We start from the raw sequence: 18,181 nt of genomic DNA on the forward strand, positions 1-18,181 counted from the left end.
GCGGCTGGTGCCAGAAGTTGAATTATGCACACTGCTATTATCTCGACTCATTGTAACCGTTATTGTTGTATTCACATTAGATAAGAGCATTTTATTACAAGCAAATATTTATACTTGCTAATAATTGGTTGTGGATCTCTTCCATTAACTCTCCTAAAAGAAAAGGGAAATTGCAGGAGGTGATGTAAAAATTATGTGTACTTCACTTGTTTATACTTTTATTGATAAACTATTTATTATGTAATAGAAAAACTTACAGAACACCTAAACAAAACGTTAATTACAAACTCATTTATCGATACTTGCAGACTTGTTCAATGAATTTGCATAGCATGTTGTCATTGCCGTAGTCCAGAGATTTTGGAACGTCGAAAATTGCAAATTAAGCGACAATACAAATTATATATAAAATAGAAAATCAAGCAATTTCTACGCCAACGTAAGATTTGAGTACTGTATTTTGTTTGAATCTTTAACATCATCAAATTAAATAAAAAATTGTAGGCACAGAGTGTCTTCGTCAAAAAAACAGTCAATGCGAATCAATAATTAAACGAATCCAGAGGAAGAACACTACCATGTTCAAGTGAACTAAGTTTAACGAAATGTGTGAACTGTGACTAATGCCGCATTTTCATAAAAACTAAAGCGACATCGTGTTCGTCATACCCTGACCGCCTTGCCGTTTTGTACGCCTCGTTAGCGGCTGCAGCCACCGGTAGGTTTTGTTTAACGTCATTCGATATATCAAGACATAGTTTGATATCTTTCTGCATGTACTCCAAGGCCTGTTCGACCTTGGAGAAGCTCCGATTATTAATCAACTGCCCCTTATTCGACAGATAGTTGGAGGCTCCCTCCGACAAGTTAAAAATCTCCAGGAAATCTTTACACGAAAGACCGCATCGTTCCGCCAAAACCATGCTCTCCGCAAGCCCAGCGAGCCCAATCCCCAGAGCCATATTAATGCACAAATTCATTTTGGTCGCCGAGCCCACGGTGCCCAAATAAAACGCCGTTTTGCCAATCGCTTTAAAACACGTCTGACAGTCGTCAAAGAGCGACTTATCGCCCGCTGCTAAAATTATCAGACTACCGTCCTCAGCTTGCTTCTTGCTTCCTTGCATCTGGGCTTCCAAGTAGCGTCCTCCTTTGCTCTCGATAATATTACATATGTCTTTGGAAGTGTCCGGATCGATGGAGGTCATCTCCACGTATCCTTTGCCGGCGAGGGCAGCAGGGCCTTCCGCTTGGTGGATCACGCCGCAGTTTCCTATCACCACCTGGTGAAACAAAACCAAATGAAACTAGTTGGACGACACCGAAAGTCAAAGGTTACCTCCTTTGCCGAACGAGGATCTGCTAAACAGCTAAACACAACGTCAGAGTTTTGGACAACGTCACAAGGGGTCTGATATGTCTGGACCAACCCCAGCTGATTGGCGTCTGCCTGGGCCTTGATTTCGTCACACTGGAACAAAAACCAAACTTTAACAACCACACGAAAAGCTTCCTGATCATTTGATGTTTTACTTTAGTGCATGAGAACAGCGAGCTAGAATAAAATTAAGTCGCAATTTTGAGAAACCTCCAAAATAAAATTTTTTGAACGGCAAGAGCTAGAAGAAGACCATTCCAACAAAATTATCCCCCTTATAAAGCAAAAAATAAAACTGCTCTAAGCGTTCCGAAATCAGAAGATATGTTTTTAAGAAAAGATTCTTTTTTACCATCCGATATATCGATAAGTGATCAGTAAAATATGAAACTGTCGATAAAATTAATAGTCGGCCAATACAAGTTAATAAACCGTCTGTAAAATGATAAATGGTCATATTTATTTCATGATACGAAAACAAAAAAACAAATAAACATCTAAACAGTGCAACTGAGTACTTTATGAATAGAGAAAAAAATTTAATGTTGTGCTCAAAAGCACTTGTTCTGTGGAAAAGATACGAGTATTTGTTGGTCCAAGAACGTTAAACTGAAATGCAGTTTCTTGTCATTTAGATCACTTATTTTTAATTCGGAAAAAGTTATACGTGTCTTGTTATTAAATTAACAATTCTGACTTTGTGCAGACTTTTTGTATCGGAAAACTAAGCTTAACAAAACAAAACATAACATAAAACATAAGCAGCATTGTGATTATCATAAGCATGATATCAGAAAAAATAAAAATACACACATTTCCTATAATAGATAAATATGAAAGTAAAGATAAATGCAGAACCGCTGGTCTCCAATATTTTAATAACCTTCCACCATGTATACATTCTTTGCATCAAATTGCATTAAAAAAAAGCTCAAGAAATTTTTAACAAAATCTTTGTGAAACATGGTGAAGATAATTTTTTTCAGCGGTCAGATTTTTTTTAATATCAAAATTTAGCATGTATTTAATTCTTAGTTGTTACTACTAAAAAAAGATAAATGCTTTAAATTAAGAAAAGGTGAATGTCATTATCTAAAAATAAAAAATAAACTATAAGAAAATTATGCAAATTATACTGTTTATTTATTGCAAATTTATTAATTTGCACTACTTTTTACAATAACATCAGTGAACGTAGAAATACTGACAGACTAGGTATTTTATAATGTCCCAAAACTGCATTTTTAGAATTTTATACTGGCTGTATTTATTGAATTAAATGCAATTTAGTTGATTACAACCAATTTGAAGAAACGCTTTCTCCACAAAATTATGACTTCGGATGCTACATTATTGCAAACCAAACTAAAAAAGATAATGCAGTGTTAAGGAATGACTTGCAACAAAGACCAAATCAGCAAAGATTATGCGAATGTGGCACAATAAAATTTTGCATTCGGTTGAAAATGTCGAGAACCATTAGCTTACATTAAAATGAATGTTTTGAATTTTTGATAAGTGAACGGTCGATAACCAGCTAATTACTATTAGTCAACATAATTATCAAGTCCCTTTTTACAGCCAATCGTATTTTGGTAGAATAAATCATGGCTATTTCAGACCGGAAGTCTGTGTTATTGAAAGAGTGAACTAATCTGGTAATGTAATACATTTTTCCACATAAAAACAACACTGAGATACTTTTACGAGGAATGAGAAAAACGAATACCTACTTAAAATATGCTACATTTATTGCACTAGACTAAATTTATCTATTCAAATATTTAAAGATAAAACACAATTTGTTTAAATAACTATAACAGTGGGTGTTACCGCTAACAAAGAAAAACGCTCTCACTGTAATCAAATAAATCTCACGAGTTCTAGAAATCTAAACTAACTTTATCAAACCAAAGACGCTCTGTTGATCAATCCAATTATTTCTAGTTGGATAAGAGCCAATTAATATCAGTTCTCATCCAACCCATCTGTCTAGGAACTTATTTGCCTTTTGAAAATGACCACTTTATTAGAATTATCATTTATAACAGCGCTACTGATTATTTTACGCCAAATATTTTAACACAGAAGTTAAATTTATTACGAGAATCGTCTAAAACTACATGTGGTGTTTGTTTTGGAACGCGAAATTTGGCATTGTAGGCTACTTTATTTTGGAGTGATAATGATAGAAAACGCCAGAATTTTCTTGAAGCAAATGATACACACAATCAATATTTAATTATGTTTATTGATAGTAATGGTTGACCCCCATCTCGCAGTAATAAAGCGTCGGTTCCACTTTCAATTACTGACAATGTTCATGTTCGTGCTCTACTTCTTGTCTCTTTTACACAACCAATTATGAAAAAAATTACAAGACGAAATTTTTTACAAGTACCATAAACAAAATAAACCTAAAGTAACAACAAATTTACGTTCAAGACAGGCAGGCATTAACCTTATCTCTCGACTGATTACGGCTTGTTCGAGGTCATTTTTTATACATCCTCTGCGATCGATAATGACGCAAATGTAACGATTAGCAATTACAATAAAACACAGATAATACAATTTTATTAATACTTTTATAAGGTAAAACATTCGGCAAAAACAATCGTATCTAAACGGCAGTTAACCCTTGAGAACTCTCGATTAATTCACTGTACACAGTAAATGAACTTGTTTTCAAGACTTGATCTCGAATTTAGAAGCCATGTGTTTGTTTTTCTCGTTTAGTTAGACGATTAAATGTTTTTAATTAGCTATTGGTATTCTTCCAAAATCAGGCACTATTTACATCAAAACATTAATCATTATCATAAGAATTCTTAAGCTAATGGACGCTAACTCGATTCGGACGCATTTTTAATTGTTACAACGTCAATACCAACTTTTTTATGAATTCAGGTCACCACTTTCTAGCTTCAGTATGGTTCACAGAGAAAGTAGTAGCGATTTTGAACCAATACCATCAAATATCGAAAAATCTCTGGACGTCTTAATCATGTTGGCGCTCTTTTTTATTCACTTTCACCCGAATTCGACTAATTAAATTCACATTTCTCGAAAGTTGAAACCGAAATCGCAATAAATGTAAACACAATCCACTTATTTGTGACCGTAGTTTTGCATTTTTCATTGGACTGTAAATATTGACTCGACATATATTCCTTTTTAATTAAAACGTTGCGGTCATGGCCATTTTATGTGTACATAGTACGACACAATAGACAAAGGTAAGACATTTCAAAATTTGTAAAAACCCTAGAACTCTTAATAATCAGCTGCCATAAACCATCATTAGTTGGGCCTTTTAACCCCTGAAAGGCTTCAAATGTGACTATCTGCTACAATGGACAAAGTACATAATGGAATCGAAATTATTTAGAATTAAATTAAAACAAGCTGCCGAGTTTGTAAAGGTCAGAGGAGTTACGGGTTGAAAAACTTGATTATCGAAATATGAGGGCGGTATTTATACAATGTATACGAGTTATGCAATCGCAATAATTAAATTTGCACATGCGAAATTAACATTACCGGCAACTACGGCTATTAATACCACAAATTGACACATGTAATAACATTGAAACGATAAGACGAGCAGAATTTTTTCAATTGTGTTATTTATATCATTGTAGAGAAATAAGTGTACCCTACTTTACGTTTTTTGGAGCACAGAGTGCAAATTTGAAACCCGTTCCAGTGCAGCCATATCAATTGCTCCTGACGACCTTGGATGGCAACACCGTTTTTGAGACGAGTTTTAAGTAATACACAGGAGTATTTCTGATACAATTTGGTTATGTAAGTTTATTTTAAAACAATGTAAGCTACTATATTTAGAGATTTACAAGTTTAATCGAAACGCAATAAAATGCACCCACACTGATTATTAAATGTAAGGATTTTATGCAGGTGTGGGCATCTAAAAATATGCTCTATTAACGAACCTCGAAAAAATCCACCCTTGAATGGCAACATTACGCGAATCGCGCAAGCATGCGGCCTAGGCTGAAATATCAAATGTTATCGATTACTCCGATTCCCGCCCCAAAGAAAAGGATACACGCGTTATCAAACAGGAAAGAAGCCTTATCGCACATAAATAATTTTCCCAATAATGCGATTATGCGACTGTGGAAAGAACGTCGACTTTGATATTGCAACGTTTCAATTTGCGTCAATCCAATTGTCATTCTGTCAAATTGTCCTGCAGGTGAATGTTAAAAGGATAACAATAAACTAGGCTATTTGTTCTTTCTTCTTAGTGTTGAAGAACAGTTACATTAGGATTATGAAACCGGGGAAGGCAGGCGGCCTCACCTCGTACGAACGCTAGAATGGATTCGTCCGTTTTATTCCCCACTAGAACGCAGCTGGAACCTGCTGGAACTGTCGTTCGTGACAAGCGAATTCAACGAACAGTCTGTAGAAGCCTCAGCTAGGGCTCTGTCCTGTACAGTTCAGTGTTGCATTCTTCCACAATCGTGAAAAATCGTACCATTATACTGTAAATCCTTGTGTCCTTTTACATTAAATGCTTGTTTCAACACAAATAAAGTAAAAATAAAACGTGGCTTTATCATATGGATTGGTGAGTATCTCGAGAACCGTGCGCGATAACACGCCTTATCACCGTATTTTTTAAATAGAAGCTATAACTACCGTTTGTTTTGTTTTGCAAATCGTAAACAGCTTGCGACAAGTGCAGTCAAGGTGGTTCTCTTCTACCAGATGCTTCGAGTATATCGATTTTACAACGTGGTCTATTTTTCTCTTTACAGAAAGGAAGGAAGGAAGAGGTCAAGATCATATAGGACAATGTATTGTGAATTATGGAAAATAACAGCCGGCTAAATGGTGCCGGTCGGATCTTGATCTTCATATTAGTGTCGTTTCCTGTTTTCGGAACGAGTCATACGCGTCACGGTGACGGTACTATTTTACGCGCTTCTGTAGGATGTTCTCAACCGAATTCGACATTCTTAATATGTCGCAACAGGCAGTTGAGAGGTCTTCAAACGATTTTGAACGTGGCCCGTGTCAGTTTCGAAAATGTCACCGGCGAACATCTAGACGCAAAAAACATAGAACACCTCCGATGGACTAACAGCGGAATCGTCGATATCAAAAAAGCAATCGTCAATCCACAGTCGCTAATCACTCTAGACCTAACCAGCAACAATGTAACCAAACTACAAGACTACTATTTCCAGCAGTATACTAACTTAAAAGAAATGAATTTGTCGTATAACGCAATCGACGATCTTCCCAGATACGTTTTCGTCAATCAGTCTTTGAGAATCCTAGCACTGGCACACAACTCGTTACAAGCAATACCTTTCCAAGTATTCGCCCCCATGCAACGACTCCAAATTCTGGACATCTCGTACAACCACATCGTGGCCATCCTAGACCACTTCTTCAAATTCAACAAACACATCGAATTGTTAGCGCTAAACAACAACAAAATCGCCAAATTGACGTCGAACGCTTTGGCTGATCTATCCGATCTCAGAACCTTGGACCTATCCCACAATTCGATTAAATCCATCTCGAAAGGACTCTTCGATTCACTTAAAAACCTAAAGTACTTAAATCTCGCCAACAACCCTCTTACGAACGTCCCGAGTGGTACTTTCCGCGGCTTGACGAACCTCCGCGAATTAAACCTGAGCGGCAACAAACTCATGCATTTCACCTTCGGACTGCTACACTTCAGTCCTGAACTAACATCTCTCACACTTGACGACACCCACATTGAAGAGCTCCACAACAGCGAACTCCTCGGCATCGCAAAACTTGAAACCCTCCGCATCCGAAACAACAAACAATTGCGGGAAATTGAAAACTACGTCTTCGCGGACACTCCTCGCCTCAAGGAGCTCGACATCAGCGGGAACGCTCTCACTTTCTTGCCCATATCTCTTGCCAACCTAACCACGCTGAAACGCCTCAACATTTCGGACAACCCGTGGGCTTGCGACTGTCGAATGTATTGGTTTGCGCCGTGGGCCGAGGAGAAGCGACACCACGACCTGATCTTATCCGATTTGAGCTGCGGACCGTACGCCTACCCCAACGACATGCTTCCGACTTTAAACCATCTCAACTGCACCGGCCCGCGTCTCAATTACAAAACGCCAACCAAGCAGTATCGACTCAAATCGGACGCTTTGCTGGAGTGTCGTTACACCGCCAACCCGCCGCCTTCCATCACCTGGGTCACGCCCAGCAGGGAGGTGTTCCACTGGAACCCGGATCCCGCCATTCCCGACATCTTCGAGAAGCACGCCCACGCTCACGACGCGCTCATGATCCCGATTCGGGTGATTCCTCCTCGGATTCAAGTGCTGGACAACGGGACGCTTCTGATCAAAAACGTGACGCGGAAGGACTGCGGCCGGTACACGTGTTACGCGAGCAATCCCATTGCTAACTTAACGGAAAACGTGCTCCTTCATATAGATCCCACCGACTGGAATAACGTCCGGATTATGAGTCTTATCGTGGGATTGCAATGTGCGACGGCTTTCCTCGCTCTCACACTCTTCATCCAACTTATACGCTACTTGATTAGAAGGTAAACAGTCCGACGCAAGCTATTTGTTTATTCGTCGTAATGCGCAATGAAATATTTTTAAAACGCATCTATTTTCAGGTTTGGTATTTTCAACAATTTTTGCAGCTTTTGCAAGCGCGATCGCGTGTCACCTCGGGCACGCCAAATCTACGCCATGCTCGACAACATCGAGCAATACAAGTCCCAACAACTGGAGCGACTTCGGGACAATTACACTCAGCAGGTAAGTTGGAGGCGAATCGCTGGGACGTGTTGATTCAAACCGCTCGATAGGTCAACAGGATCAAAGAGAACTGCGCCCAGCAGATGGAATGGATTCAAAATAGTTATCAGACTCAGACTAAACATTTGAAAGATTTTCGCGACATCGGCTCCCAGCACTTGTCGACTCTCCGAGGCCAGTATTGCGACCAGGTAATTAATAATTGAATCCTTGCCAAAATTCCCCAACTACACAGATATTTTTGTTGCAGGTTAAAAAAGTCAGAGACTACTCGACCACGCAACTCAACTGGGTTAGAGAAAACTATGTTTTCCAGAGGAACAAGATTCGGAAATTCAGTGCACATAAGGTACTTCAGTTGAGGGAAACCTACAAGTACCAACAGCAAACCCTGAACAAAGTCTTGGAGAATCTTCCGAGTTTGTATTTCGAGAATTGTCGCGCTGGTACTTGCGGAAGGGCGGAATCTCTCGTCTTCGACCCGAACGACGTTGAAAGCATCGACGTGTATTTGAAAGCCAAGATTGAAAAACTCGCCAATTTGGAGGAGGTGACCAACACGGATATTACGCAAAGCCGCCAATCGCTATATTACACGCCTACGGAACGATCCTTAGGCTCGAGGATACTTTCGCCGGGAGATCCGCCGATTGAAGTCTTCATCAACCATATAACAAGCAGACCCATGGGATTACCACCGTTCGTCGATGGACCATCGACTTCACACGAAACTATTACGTCCAATGGCACTAATAGGAGTAGTCTCAAGACGTCGCATAGTACCGAAGAACTGTTGGCGAAGAACAGTTCTTGTGATATACAGTTGAGCACGAGTCTACCAGAATTGTCGGTCGGGGACGTCGTTGAAGATGCAAGCAAACGGCATGAAACGGCTTTATAGACTCGCCGCCTAGTTTAATCAACTGCTGTGATAAAGTGAGTACGCTATCACAGTGTAGAGTCCGCTCCATTAGTGCCAATCTATAGGAAGCTGTCATTTTTGTTTTTTGTTTGTCGTGGCCAAAACAATGAACGAATTTTTTTTTCTTTGTACAATTGTTTAAATGGGAATATACTAGACTCAGTATACCGAAGAACTAGCTAGTCAAGAATAAAAAAAAAGACTGACGATTCTTCAAGGAAAAAGTCGCGCCGCGCTCTTGTTTCTGGGAAATGATTTGCCGCTTCACGAATAACCTTTCTTTTTTCAATTGATAAGTTTAGGGAATATTTTAACGAAGGTAAAATTAGGTTTTACTATAGCGCCATGTACATTTTTAATTTTTTAGCTGTGAATCTGTAATTAAGAATCATCTCATTATGTAATGTTTTGATAGTGTAACTATAGAAAGTTACTATTTATATACCTAGATTAACGACATTCGGTGTTTTGAGTCCTAGACATTGTTTATCCACATCTACTGCTGATGATTTCTACACTGGTATAGGGAACGTTTTTTTATAAGCGGGTACCAACTAAGATACAACTATTTTTATTATCGAAATGTTATTGTGATTTCATTAAGTGTTAAAATTAGCATGTATTTGCTATCTATTAATAAAATATTCTAAGAACTGTACGCCTGATTTTGATTTTGAAACATTTTTTACTAAAACCGACTACATAAATAAAATATAAAAAATTCTAACGCGGGAGTAACTGAAGAATGAATCCGAACGTTTTATTGAATAGTCCAGAACGATGCAATTCAGTAATGAATAAAATAGTAATCACCAAGGCAGAAACAACAGAATTAAAAATTAAAGAACCTTTTTAATAAATTAAATGTGTAGTTATTTTCACGGTCGTTTCAATTAACAAAAATCAACATATCGCAACTTTTATCAATTAGTTGGCATTACTTCGACATTTAACGAAAAACGAATTTGTTTGGTCGGAAACACAAACATTGCACAACTGAATATAAGCGGCTCGCATGACTTGACGGAGATAAAGCAGCGACATCTGCGCTGCTAGTTAATAATATTGCGCTTTTTCGTGATTAAAAAAAATAAAAATGAATAAAACGGTACATACTTTTTGCGATGATCTGTTCCAAAGATTGACTCTGTGTCCCGAATTGATCAAATTCATGACGACGTTCGACCCCATATTGCCAAGTCCCATAAAACCGAAAGCCATTGGAGAGGCGGAAATATTTTTGTTTTTTAAATCCACGGAGACTTTGTTTAAATCTAATTTAGGAGACTCCTGTAACAAAAGCACAATATTAATTTTCGCTATACAAAAACAAACGACATTAGAGTGGGGGAAAAGTGAAATCTCTTACCGGTTTACTCAGAATCGGGGGTAGATTAAGAATTTCCTCTTCGTATGGTTCTTCCGATGTGCCATTTTCGTCAAACTTCAACGAGGGCGATTGCGGTTTTGGCTTTTTTGCAGACGTATTTCGCGGAGAATCTGACGATTGACGTTTGCTGGCCCCACTCTATTTAAAAAATGAAAAAGCCGCGTTAACGTAATTACGTCTAATTTGTTTCAAATAATACCTTTCTTGGTTTCTTTGGGGATTGCTGCTGCTGTTGTTTCACGAGTTCCGATTCGGTTTTTAGTAAACTCTCGAAAACAGCATCGTAATTCGAGTCCTCCTGTAAGAATAGGAATTAATTTTTCTGTTAGTGTTTCTTCTTCAGCTTGCACTAAATACTTAAACAAGGTGATCGGCAGCATAATTATTAAGACTCGTTTGCTGAGAAGTAAAGATGCTTTAACGTGTTAGCTTAATTCAAATGAAACTATCACATTCATGTGCATAAGCAAGCAAATGCTTTCATAACCTTGAAAGGAGATAAATCAATTTTCTTAATATGACCAAGTAACACATAGAAAATTATTACAACAAATAGTGGGCTTAAAAACAGTTACAATTTTGGACTGATTTTCATTTCATTGTTAAAGAAATCGTAATAGATATCGAAACTACGACGATTAAACTGTATATTTTGTTGTTATGGAAATATACTTAGACGATTACTGTACTTTAGGGAAAAAACCTATTCATATTTGCAAGTGAAACGTAAAAATTTCTCCAAAATATTTTTACTGTCTTATAAATTATTGTCAAAAAACATCTACACAGTTTGAAGAGTCAAACATTAACTTGGTTTTACGTCTAGAAACATAATTTTGCGAAGAAAGCGGTTCTTTCTCAGTGAAGCACTTGAGGCCTCCTTACAAGATGTTATGAAAGAGGCCACGTTTTATAAAGGTAAGTATCCATTTTTTGTGTTAATTTCATCCATACGCATTTACAAACAAATCTGCAGTTTTATTTGTGGACAAACATCGATCAAATGAACGGATCATCTTAATTTGTATCAATAGAAATTTGATATGAAAAATTTATTGATGAGTTTCTGTAGTTTGCATTAATTAGCAGTGAAAAAAAATCTGGAAAATCAAATACACGAATTTTTCAAGATTTCACTAAATCTTTTAGCCGAACAGAAAAGACGAAAGCGGGAAAAGACGAAAATGCACCTCCACGGTTAATTTTAGTTATCCCAAAAAATTATAAGGAATGTAACAAAATCATGAACAGCACCTTCGCACCAATTCATTACCTAAACAATTTTTTTGCTAATGACGCTTTGGCCACATTCTTACACAATTGTTGATATGCCGTTTAATTTTATTCAGTTTCGCATTTGCTGTTGTCGCGAACGGTCGCTTCATAAACGGATTAAACAAAATAAATAAAAATCGGTATTTTTCTAATTAAAACGTTTAAGACATATGACTATCTTCCGTGACCAGTGCGTGTTGTGAATTTTCGAGTGCCTAATAATAGTTAATAGAATCCAATTTTTAAAATTTTCAGTGGTTAGTGTTTGTGAGTGGAAGGATCTTCGGGGAAAAATCAGGGAAAAGAATCAGGATTAAAGGGTTAGTATGTAATTTTTTTTTCTTTAGAAACTTTATTACAATTTTGTAATGTTTCCAACTAACTTAATGGCACATTGTACTTAATTTGTCTTTTCTTTTTATTTCAGTAGGTCCGTTTAAGAAGATGATGCGATGGGACAGCAGAAGTAGATTAAGGTGAGTGTATTAATTTTTTTGCCTTATCGCTAAGTGAATTCTAAAAATATGTAATTTTTGAGTACAACAAATCTCTAACAAGTCGAATGGGTTACAAACTCACTTTCGCTCGCAAATTACTAAATATTTTCTACAAACAAAAATCATACCATACAAATTTTTCTAAATCTAGCAAACACAAGCTCTTTTATTAATCAAACAAAATCAATCTCAATTGCACAACTTTTTTACTACATATTTTAACTTCAAAATTGTCACTTTAAAAATAGAGGAAATTTTATCATGTATAGTAGCGGTCAGCTCGATTTGCGTATGCGTCATCAATTTCATTTTTTCATTACCAACACAAAGCTATAAAAAATTATCAAAAACAATGCAAATTTAAACAGCTAAGGGCTATCTAAGGGTGGTATCCTTGAACATTAATTTACATGTGTACTTCGACAACACCGTCAAGTGTCACGAATTTGTCAAACTGACATTGACAGTAAATTATAGACGTCGTCGCATGGTTGTCGAAAGTATTATCGGTGTTAATCGCAAGTATTTTCCGTTCGTTTATTGTGTTTTGTGATTTGCGTTTCATTAGGTTTTTGATTCTGCGTTTATTAGATCTTGTTTTGTGAATCTGTATTTTTTGTAACAACTCATAATTTAAACACTTCGTAACCTCAAAAAATATTTGATAGTTTGTCACCGCTATGCCCCTGCTATGTAAACGTAGTGACAGAAATGTCAGATGACGCACACGCAAATGGAGCTGAGCGCTACCATAACAATACTTATTGGAGTAATTTGAAAAATATTTTTAGAAAATTTCGTGCTTAGCATTTCACTGTCACACGTGAATTTGGAAAAAACTGTAAAAAATTAATAAGTTGATGAGCATTTGGAACTCTATCATTTGCACGATAAAGACTTGTTCTGACCTTACTAAGTACACAATACTTATTTTTTGGCGGGCGATAAAACTTGGAATAATCTGTACAAGCAAATTGCAATAGAAATTCTTTAAATTTTTTAAAACATATCCGACACCTTTGTGTCAATCTGTATTACTTATGTACTTTATTATAATATTTAATGCGAAAGTAAGTAGCATTCCTTTAATATAAATTAAAAAAATAAACGGTTATGCGTGATTAATGATTTATGAATAAATTGGTACTTTCTTGTCATAACTACACAAGTATTGAATACCTTTAACAAATCCATTATCATAAGATAAGGTCGCAGATTAAGTGTACTTCATCCGCAATTTTATAATCAAGTTCATAATACATAAAAATATTTCTTACAAAATAAATTAAATAAATAAAAAACTGAAATGTATTTTTGTAGATTCTAGTATTTTTTACACTTTTAATTTCGACCTATTCGAAAAAATTCAAAAGCAACCAAATTGACCAAATATCGATGTTTAGGGTTTAGGGTTGGGTGTACCTAGTAGATATGTGGTAAAATCATACTAACGTAAAACTTGATATGTTGATATAAGTACTTTTCCGAATGTGCCTTCGGTAATATTAACATGTGTAATCCGTTAAATTATAACAGCCGAGGCCGGTATCTGTGCAAACAGTGTCCAAAAACAACCATCAAGTACCGCAAAAATATTACAAACACAGTTTCCGTTCATCAAAATTGAATTTCCTTGTATGTGTTTTATCCTCTACAATAAAAAACCCTTTTTTATCATTATTTTTTTTATCTTATATGGAGTTAAGTTTAATTGTGGTGTTTATTTAAATTACTATCACACATTTATTTAAGAATGTCCCTTGTAACCTCCTGTAACTAAAGAATTACAGTGCTCGTAGTAATTAAATTAGATGCTGATTAGACCAAAGCCTGGGAGACAAAACCGTAATTTAGGGTCAGTCACTAAACTATGAAAAATTTCGCTTGAGAAATGATTAATTATTATTAGCAAAAATCTTCTAATATTTAGAAAAAAATGAGAAACCTAGTATGAAAAAACTATACGAGATAATTATTGGCGACTGACTTAATGGACTTAAGGATAGAACAACGCTTGTAACTGTTGTATTCCACCAGAAAATCACATGATGGCAATTGTAATTTTGGTAGTTGAAACCTTTAATTATATGGGGAGGTTAGACAGCAGAAAAGAATATGTCCGAAGTTGTTTTATTACAGAAATGCATTGCATTGAAATACGTGTTTTGCTCCCGACTAATCCAAAAAATAAAATCACATTGTCGGAAATTTCCAAAAAAAAAATATATAGGGGGAAAGTCATAAATAAAATATCTTTCGATTTGTAGCCTTTTTAATTCACAAATACAAAGGTGTCACTAAAAATACACCCTAAGATCCTGCAAAAAATGCTAATAATTTAAAGAAATATAATAAAAGATTTTTTTACAGAACATTTTAATTGCAATCAAATTTTAATTCGAGATTAACTTGAGATTGTACTATTTTATGGCCACTTAATGTCGAATTAGTTTAATTCGGAATTAAATTTTAATTTCGCTTGCTGTAAACCGGGCCTTAAATTTTTAATCTGAATCATGTTTTCTAATAGGTTCGCGTTCGGATTACTATAACGTCCAGATTATACAGTATATCTCAAAATTGGCGAATTTCCGAAGTTCGAAGATCAGAGCATTGTAGAGAATCATTTCAGAAGTTCAGATATAGAAAAAAAAAAGATTCGGTGCTTCGCCATAAAGATACATTGGTTTGAAGATCATTCTTTGAACTGCGCATTCTTCAAACGCAGGCTGGAAGTTTCAGTGTTCATTGTAATTTATGGTGTAGATAAGTGTGTAAAATAATAATTTAAAACAATTTTTCAAAAATATGGTTGGTTTTTGAGTAAAAAAATCTATTTTTTTTAAATTTGTCGTTCCATTTTTTTTAATTAAAAAAATTAAGATTTGTTTACTCCAAAATTAACCTAATTTTTCGAAAAATTGTTTCACATTTAATTTTCCACAATGATCTACATCATAAATAATAATAAACACTGAGATTTGTAGTCTGCATTTGAAGAAAACGCAATTTTTAAGTGCACATTCAAACCAATGTCTTTTGTGTGGAAGCGCCAATTTTTTTTTTTTCTAATTTGGACTACTTAAGTCACTCAATAATGCTCTGAGATCGGAATTTTGGGACACAATTTAGGATTAAAAAAAAATTAAAAAGCATAGTCGGTTTATTCAGAGCGACTATAACATATTGTGTCACAAAAATTTATTGATGACACGAGTTATTGGCATTCCTGCTTTGTTATTTGCTTAATAAAATTGAGATTTCAACTTTGTTGCCAACCTGACAACAATAATTACTATCTTTAATAGCCACCCGATACAAACACATATTTCCACCAAAAAAAATACACAAAATGTTTATTTACGGTGGACTCCCGAGCCCGGATAAAGACAAATAAATGATAGTTTTCACCACACACAAGTCCACAGAATGGAAAGCAATTCTGAGGTGCCAAATAAAAAAATTGCGATTTTTTTCCAGTTAAATGTAAACCTTTTAAATATTTTTACTGCATTTATTATTAGTGCTAGTAACAATTTATGTAATCCAGTAAACGTATTGGATTCCAATTACATTTTTTTTCAAGCACAAGACTATTTGTTGATAGTTTAGGAATAAACTAAACGTAGAGCTACATGGAAAATAGCCCCATTTTTTAGATTAAAATAAAGTATAGGTTTTAACCCTTTACCCCAACCTAATAATAGACTGAATACACACACGCAACTTGATTAAAAAATTATGTATGTAACTCATGGATAAAACTGCTTATAAGTATTCAAAAATATTTTATACCCATCAAAACACATCACAACCTACAAAGACACATTCAAACACTAACTGCATTAAATTGGCTAATAAGAAAAATCACAAACGACTAAAAAACAGTATAAATACTCACACTTCGCTTTTTAATGTAATCTTCAATATCATCGACAGCATCCTTGAAGGGTGTCGATTTGCACAATCCAGAGAACTTTTCTTTGAACTTTTCATAGGGTTTAATATTGGGAGTCTCAATCCAGGCACTAAAAACGAGACAAAATTACACCAAACGACTCAATACACAAATCAACTCTCCCAAAGTTGGAGACCGAACAGATAAACACAAAGTAAACATAAAATACTCACTAGTTATTGGACCCGAAAAAGTAAACCCAGTGGCTGCCTTTCTTGCTCTGCTTCTTGGAATTAGGACCAGGCTTGACGATCTAAGCAAGAAATTACAATTATTTTCCAAAGATTTCAAGAATCGAATTATGAGGTTAAGTGGAAAGGACGCGCGCGCAAAGCTGGGGAGGGAATAACGGTTGGGTTGAATGTCGGCGCTCTAATACTTACACGGGCTGGCCATGGGGAATAGCTCTTCATTTTCGCCCTGAAAATTACCAAAGCGTTACAAGTGAACGTGTAATGGCGTACGTTGGTACAGTGAGGTGAGAAAAAATTCTTCTTACTCACCAAACAAGATCTCCTATTTGCGGTTCGTAATCCATCCTGCAGCACTTCACTCTTGTAACGTCAAACTCAATCTGAATTTGTTGTGCCGCGCTAGCATCATAATACTCCTCTACAGGCACGCGCAGTTAACAAACGCCGACGCCATATTTGCCTCTTTGCAATATTGCCAACAGAGGGGGACCAGTGATAAAGGCGTTATTTTCCAATTTAATTGTTGTAGAAACAAATATGTAACAAACCAAACACGCTAGCAACAAGGGGTATTTCCCCGGCACATGTAAACGAATCTGGTATTTCTTACATGCACTCCAAAATGAGGCCATTAATATGGATTTTGGATGGTATGGAACAAGGAACTCACGGCAAATACGAATAATTACACAAATATACGAACATAGTTTATTCCCTCAATTGATAGGCACGGCGAATAATCCACCTGCGTGGATTATACGTGCAAATTAATTACATTATTAATTTTTCAAATTAAAAAAAAAGTGTTATGCAACCAACATTATAAGTGTGCACCCGCAGTGGAGTACATCTTTCAGTAATACATCATGGTATTGAAAAATACCACTTTACGGACGGTTCTGGGTTCAAATCAGTAAATTAACGTTTTACTGGCAATTTAAAAAGATTAGTGAAAATCAATTTCTATACTTCCAATTGCGAAACTTACTAAAAACCTATATAAAAAAAATTCAAAAAAGTTAATTGGCAACACTGAGTAATTGGCATTCTCGTTGCCAAATTTATAAGGTTTTAAATTTGTCACCAACCCGACGACAAGAAACAATTTTTTCAAAAACTTATAACCCTTATAATTTTTTTTCGCTTAAATAGTTATATCCGCAAGTTTTTAGATTAAAATATTCAGCAGGTAGATAAAAAAAATTAAGAGTGCCAGATCAAGTCAGGTCACAATTTTTTATTTTTTATTTTGCAAAATGAATTCTGAAAAGTTAACTTTTACCCCATCAGAATTGTCCTATATTACCGAGAATTAAAAAAAAACATAAAAATTACCAAAACAGTGCTACAAAGTTAGGTTTTCTTATAGTTTTTCAAAAAAAGTGCCACCAAATCGTTATAACATTCATAACAAATACACAAAAAAAACTATTTAGAAATGAATACATATTTATTACGAATACGGATCTCTAAGGAATAGGATATAAAACATTTTTGAAAAGAGCGAGATTTAGTTAAAAAAATTAAAATACATATTTCAAAAACTAAGCAAAATGGACTAATAAAAAAAATAAAAAATTTAGGTCAAAATCATTAGTTTTAAAAGCTACATCCAAAAGTGTGGAAATATAGGCTGTTCCATTCAAAAAAACAAATTTGTATTGTTGCCTGTGATTGTAGCTAATTTTGGAAACATTTGAATATTTGAAAATAATTTTAGGTGAGGCAAGAAGTTACAGCTTAGGAAAAAATATT

The 18,181-nt window shown here is 35.4% G+C and overlaps 2 protein-coding genes across 3 annotated transcripts; one reads left to right on the plus strand and one right to left on the minus strand.

Moving 5' to 3' along the window:
- Window positions 1-201: 201 nt before the first annotated feature.
- On the minus strand, window positions 202-16,892 carry Ndf (Nucleosome-destabilizing factor). The gene is made up of 9 exons (XM_008193987.3): window positions 16,736-16,892; window positions 16,616-16,652; window positions 16,406-16,485; window positions 16,176-16,302; window positions 10,702-10,800; window positions 10,482-10,640; window positions 10,229-10,402; window positions 1,340-1,471; window positions 202-1,283 (listed from the first exon to the last, which is right to left on the minus strand). The coding sequence occupies exons 1-9, from the start codon at window positions 16,768-16,770 to the stop codon at window positions 621-623; spliced, it is 1,506 nt and encodes a 501-aa protein (XP_008192209.1). The 5' UTR covers window positions 16,771-16,892; the 3' UTR covers window positions 202-620.
- LOC664337 (uncharacterized) lies at window positions 5,046-9,770 on the plus strand. Of its 2 annotated transcripts, none has more exons than XM_064358862.1 (5): window positions 5,046-5,188; window positions 6,169-7,967; window positions 8,046-8,190; window positions 8,241-8,381; window positions 8,441-9,770. In XM_064358862.1, the coding sequence occupies exons 2-5, from the start codon at window positions 6,220-6,222 to the stop codon at window positions 9,089-9,091; spliced, it is 2,685 nt and encodes an 894-aa protein (XP_064214932.1). In that variant the 5' UTR covers window positions 5,046-5,188; window positions 6,169-6,219; the 3' UTR covers window positions 9,092-9,770. The 2 variants fall into 2 exon arrangements, with proteins under 2 accessions (XP_064214932.1, XP_975439.1); XM_970346.4 differs by lacking the exon at window positions 5,046-5,188 and adding an exon at window positions 5,771-5,978.
- Window positions 16,893-18,181: the final 1,289 nt, after the last annotated feature.

Source organism: Tribolium castaneum, chromosome 9 (assembly GCF_031307605.1).
Source record: "Tribolium castaneum strain GA2 chromosome 9, icTriCast1.1, whole genome shotgun sequence".
Lineage (NCBI taxonomy): Eukaryota > Metazoa > Arthropoda > Insecta > Coleoptera > Tenebrionidae > Tribolium > Tribolium castaneum.

Bases quoted from the DNA above. Each gene is read 5' to 3' on its own strand.
- LOC664337 (XM_064358862.1), top strand. From the start codon at position 6,220: ATGGAAAATAACAGCCGGCTAAATGGTGCCGGTCGGATCTTGATCTTC. The intron at 7,968-8,045 runs GTAAACAGTCCG...ATCTATTTTCAG, and splicing joins ATACGCTACTTGATTAGAAG to GTTTGGTATTTTCAACAATT. The intron at 8,191-8,240 runs GTAAGTTGGAGG...ACCGCTCGATAG, and splicing joins GGGACAATTACACTCAGCAG to GTCAACAGGATCAAAGAGAA.
- Ndf (XM_008193987.3), bottom strand. From the start codon at position 16,770: ATGGATTACGAACCGCAAATAGGAGATCTTGTTTG. The intron at 16,653-16,735 runs GTGAGTAAGAAG...GGTAATTTTCAG, and splicing joins CAAATAGGAGATCTTGTTTG to GGCGAAAATGAAGAGCTATT. The intron at 1,284-1,339 runs GTAACCTTTGAC...TTGTTTCACCAG, and splicing joins ATCCTCGTTCGGCAAAGGAG to GTGGTGATAGGAAACTGCGG.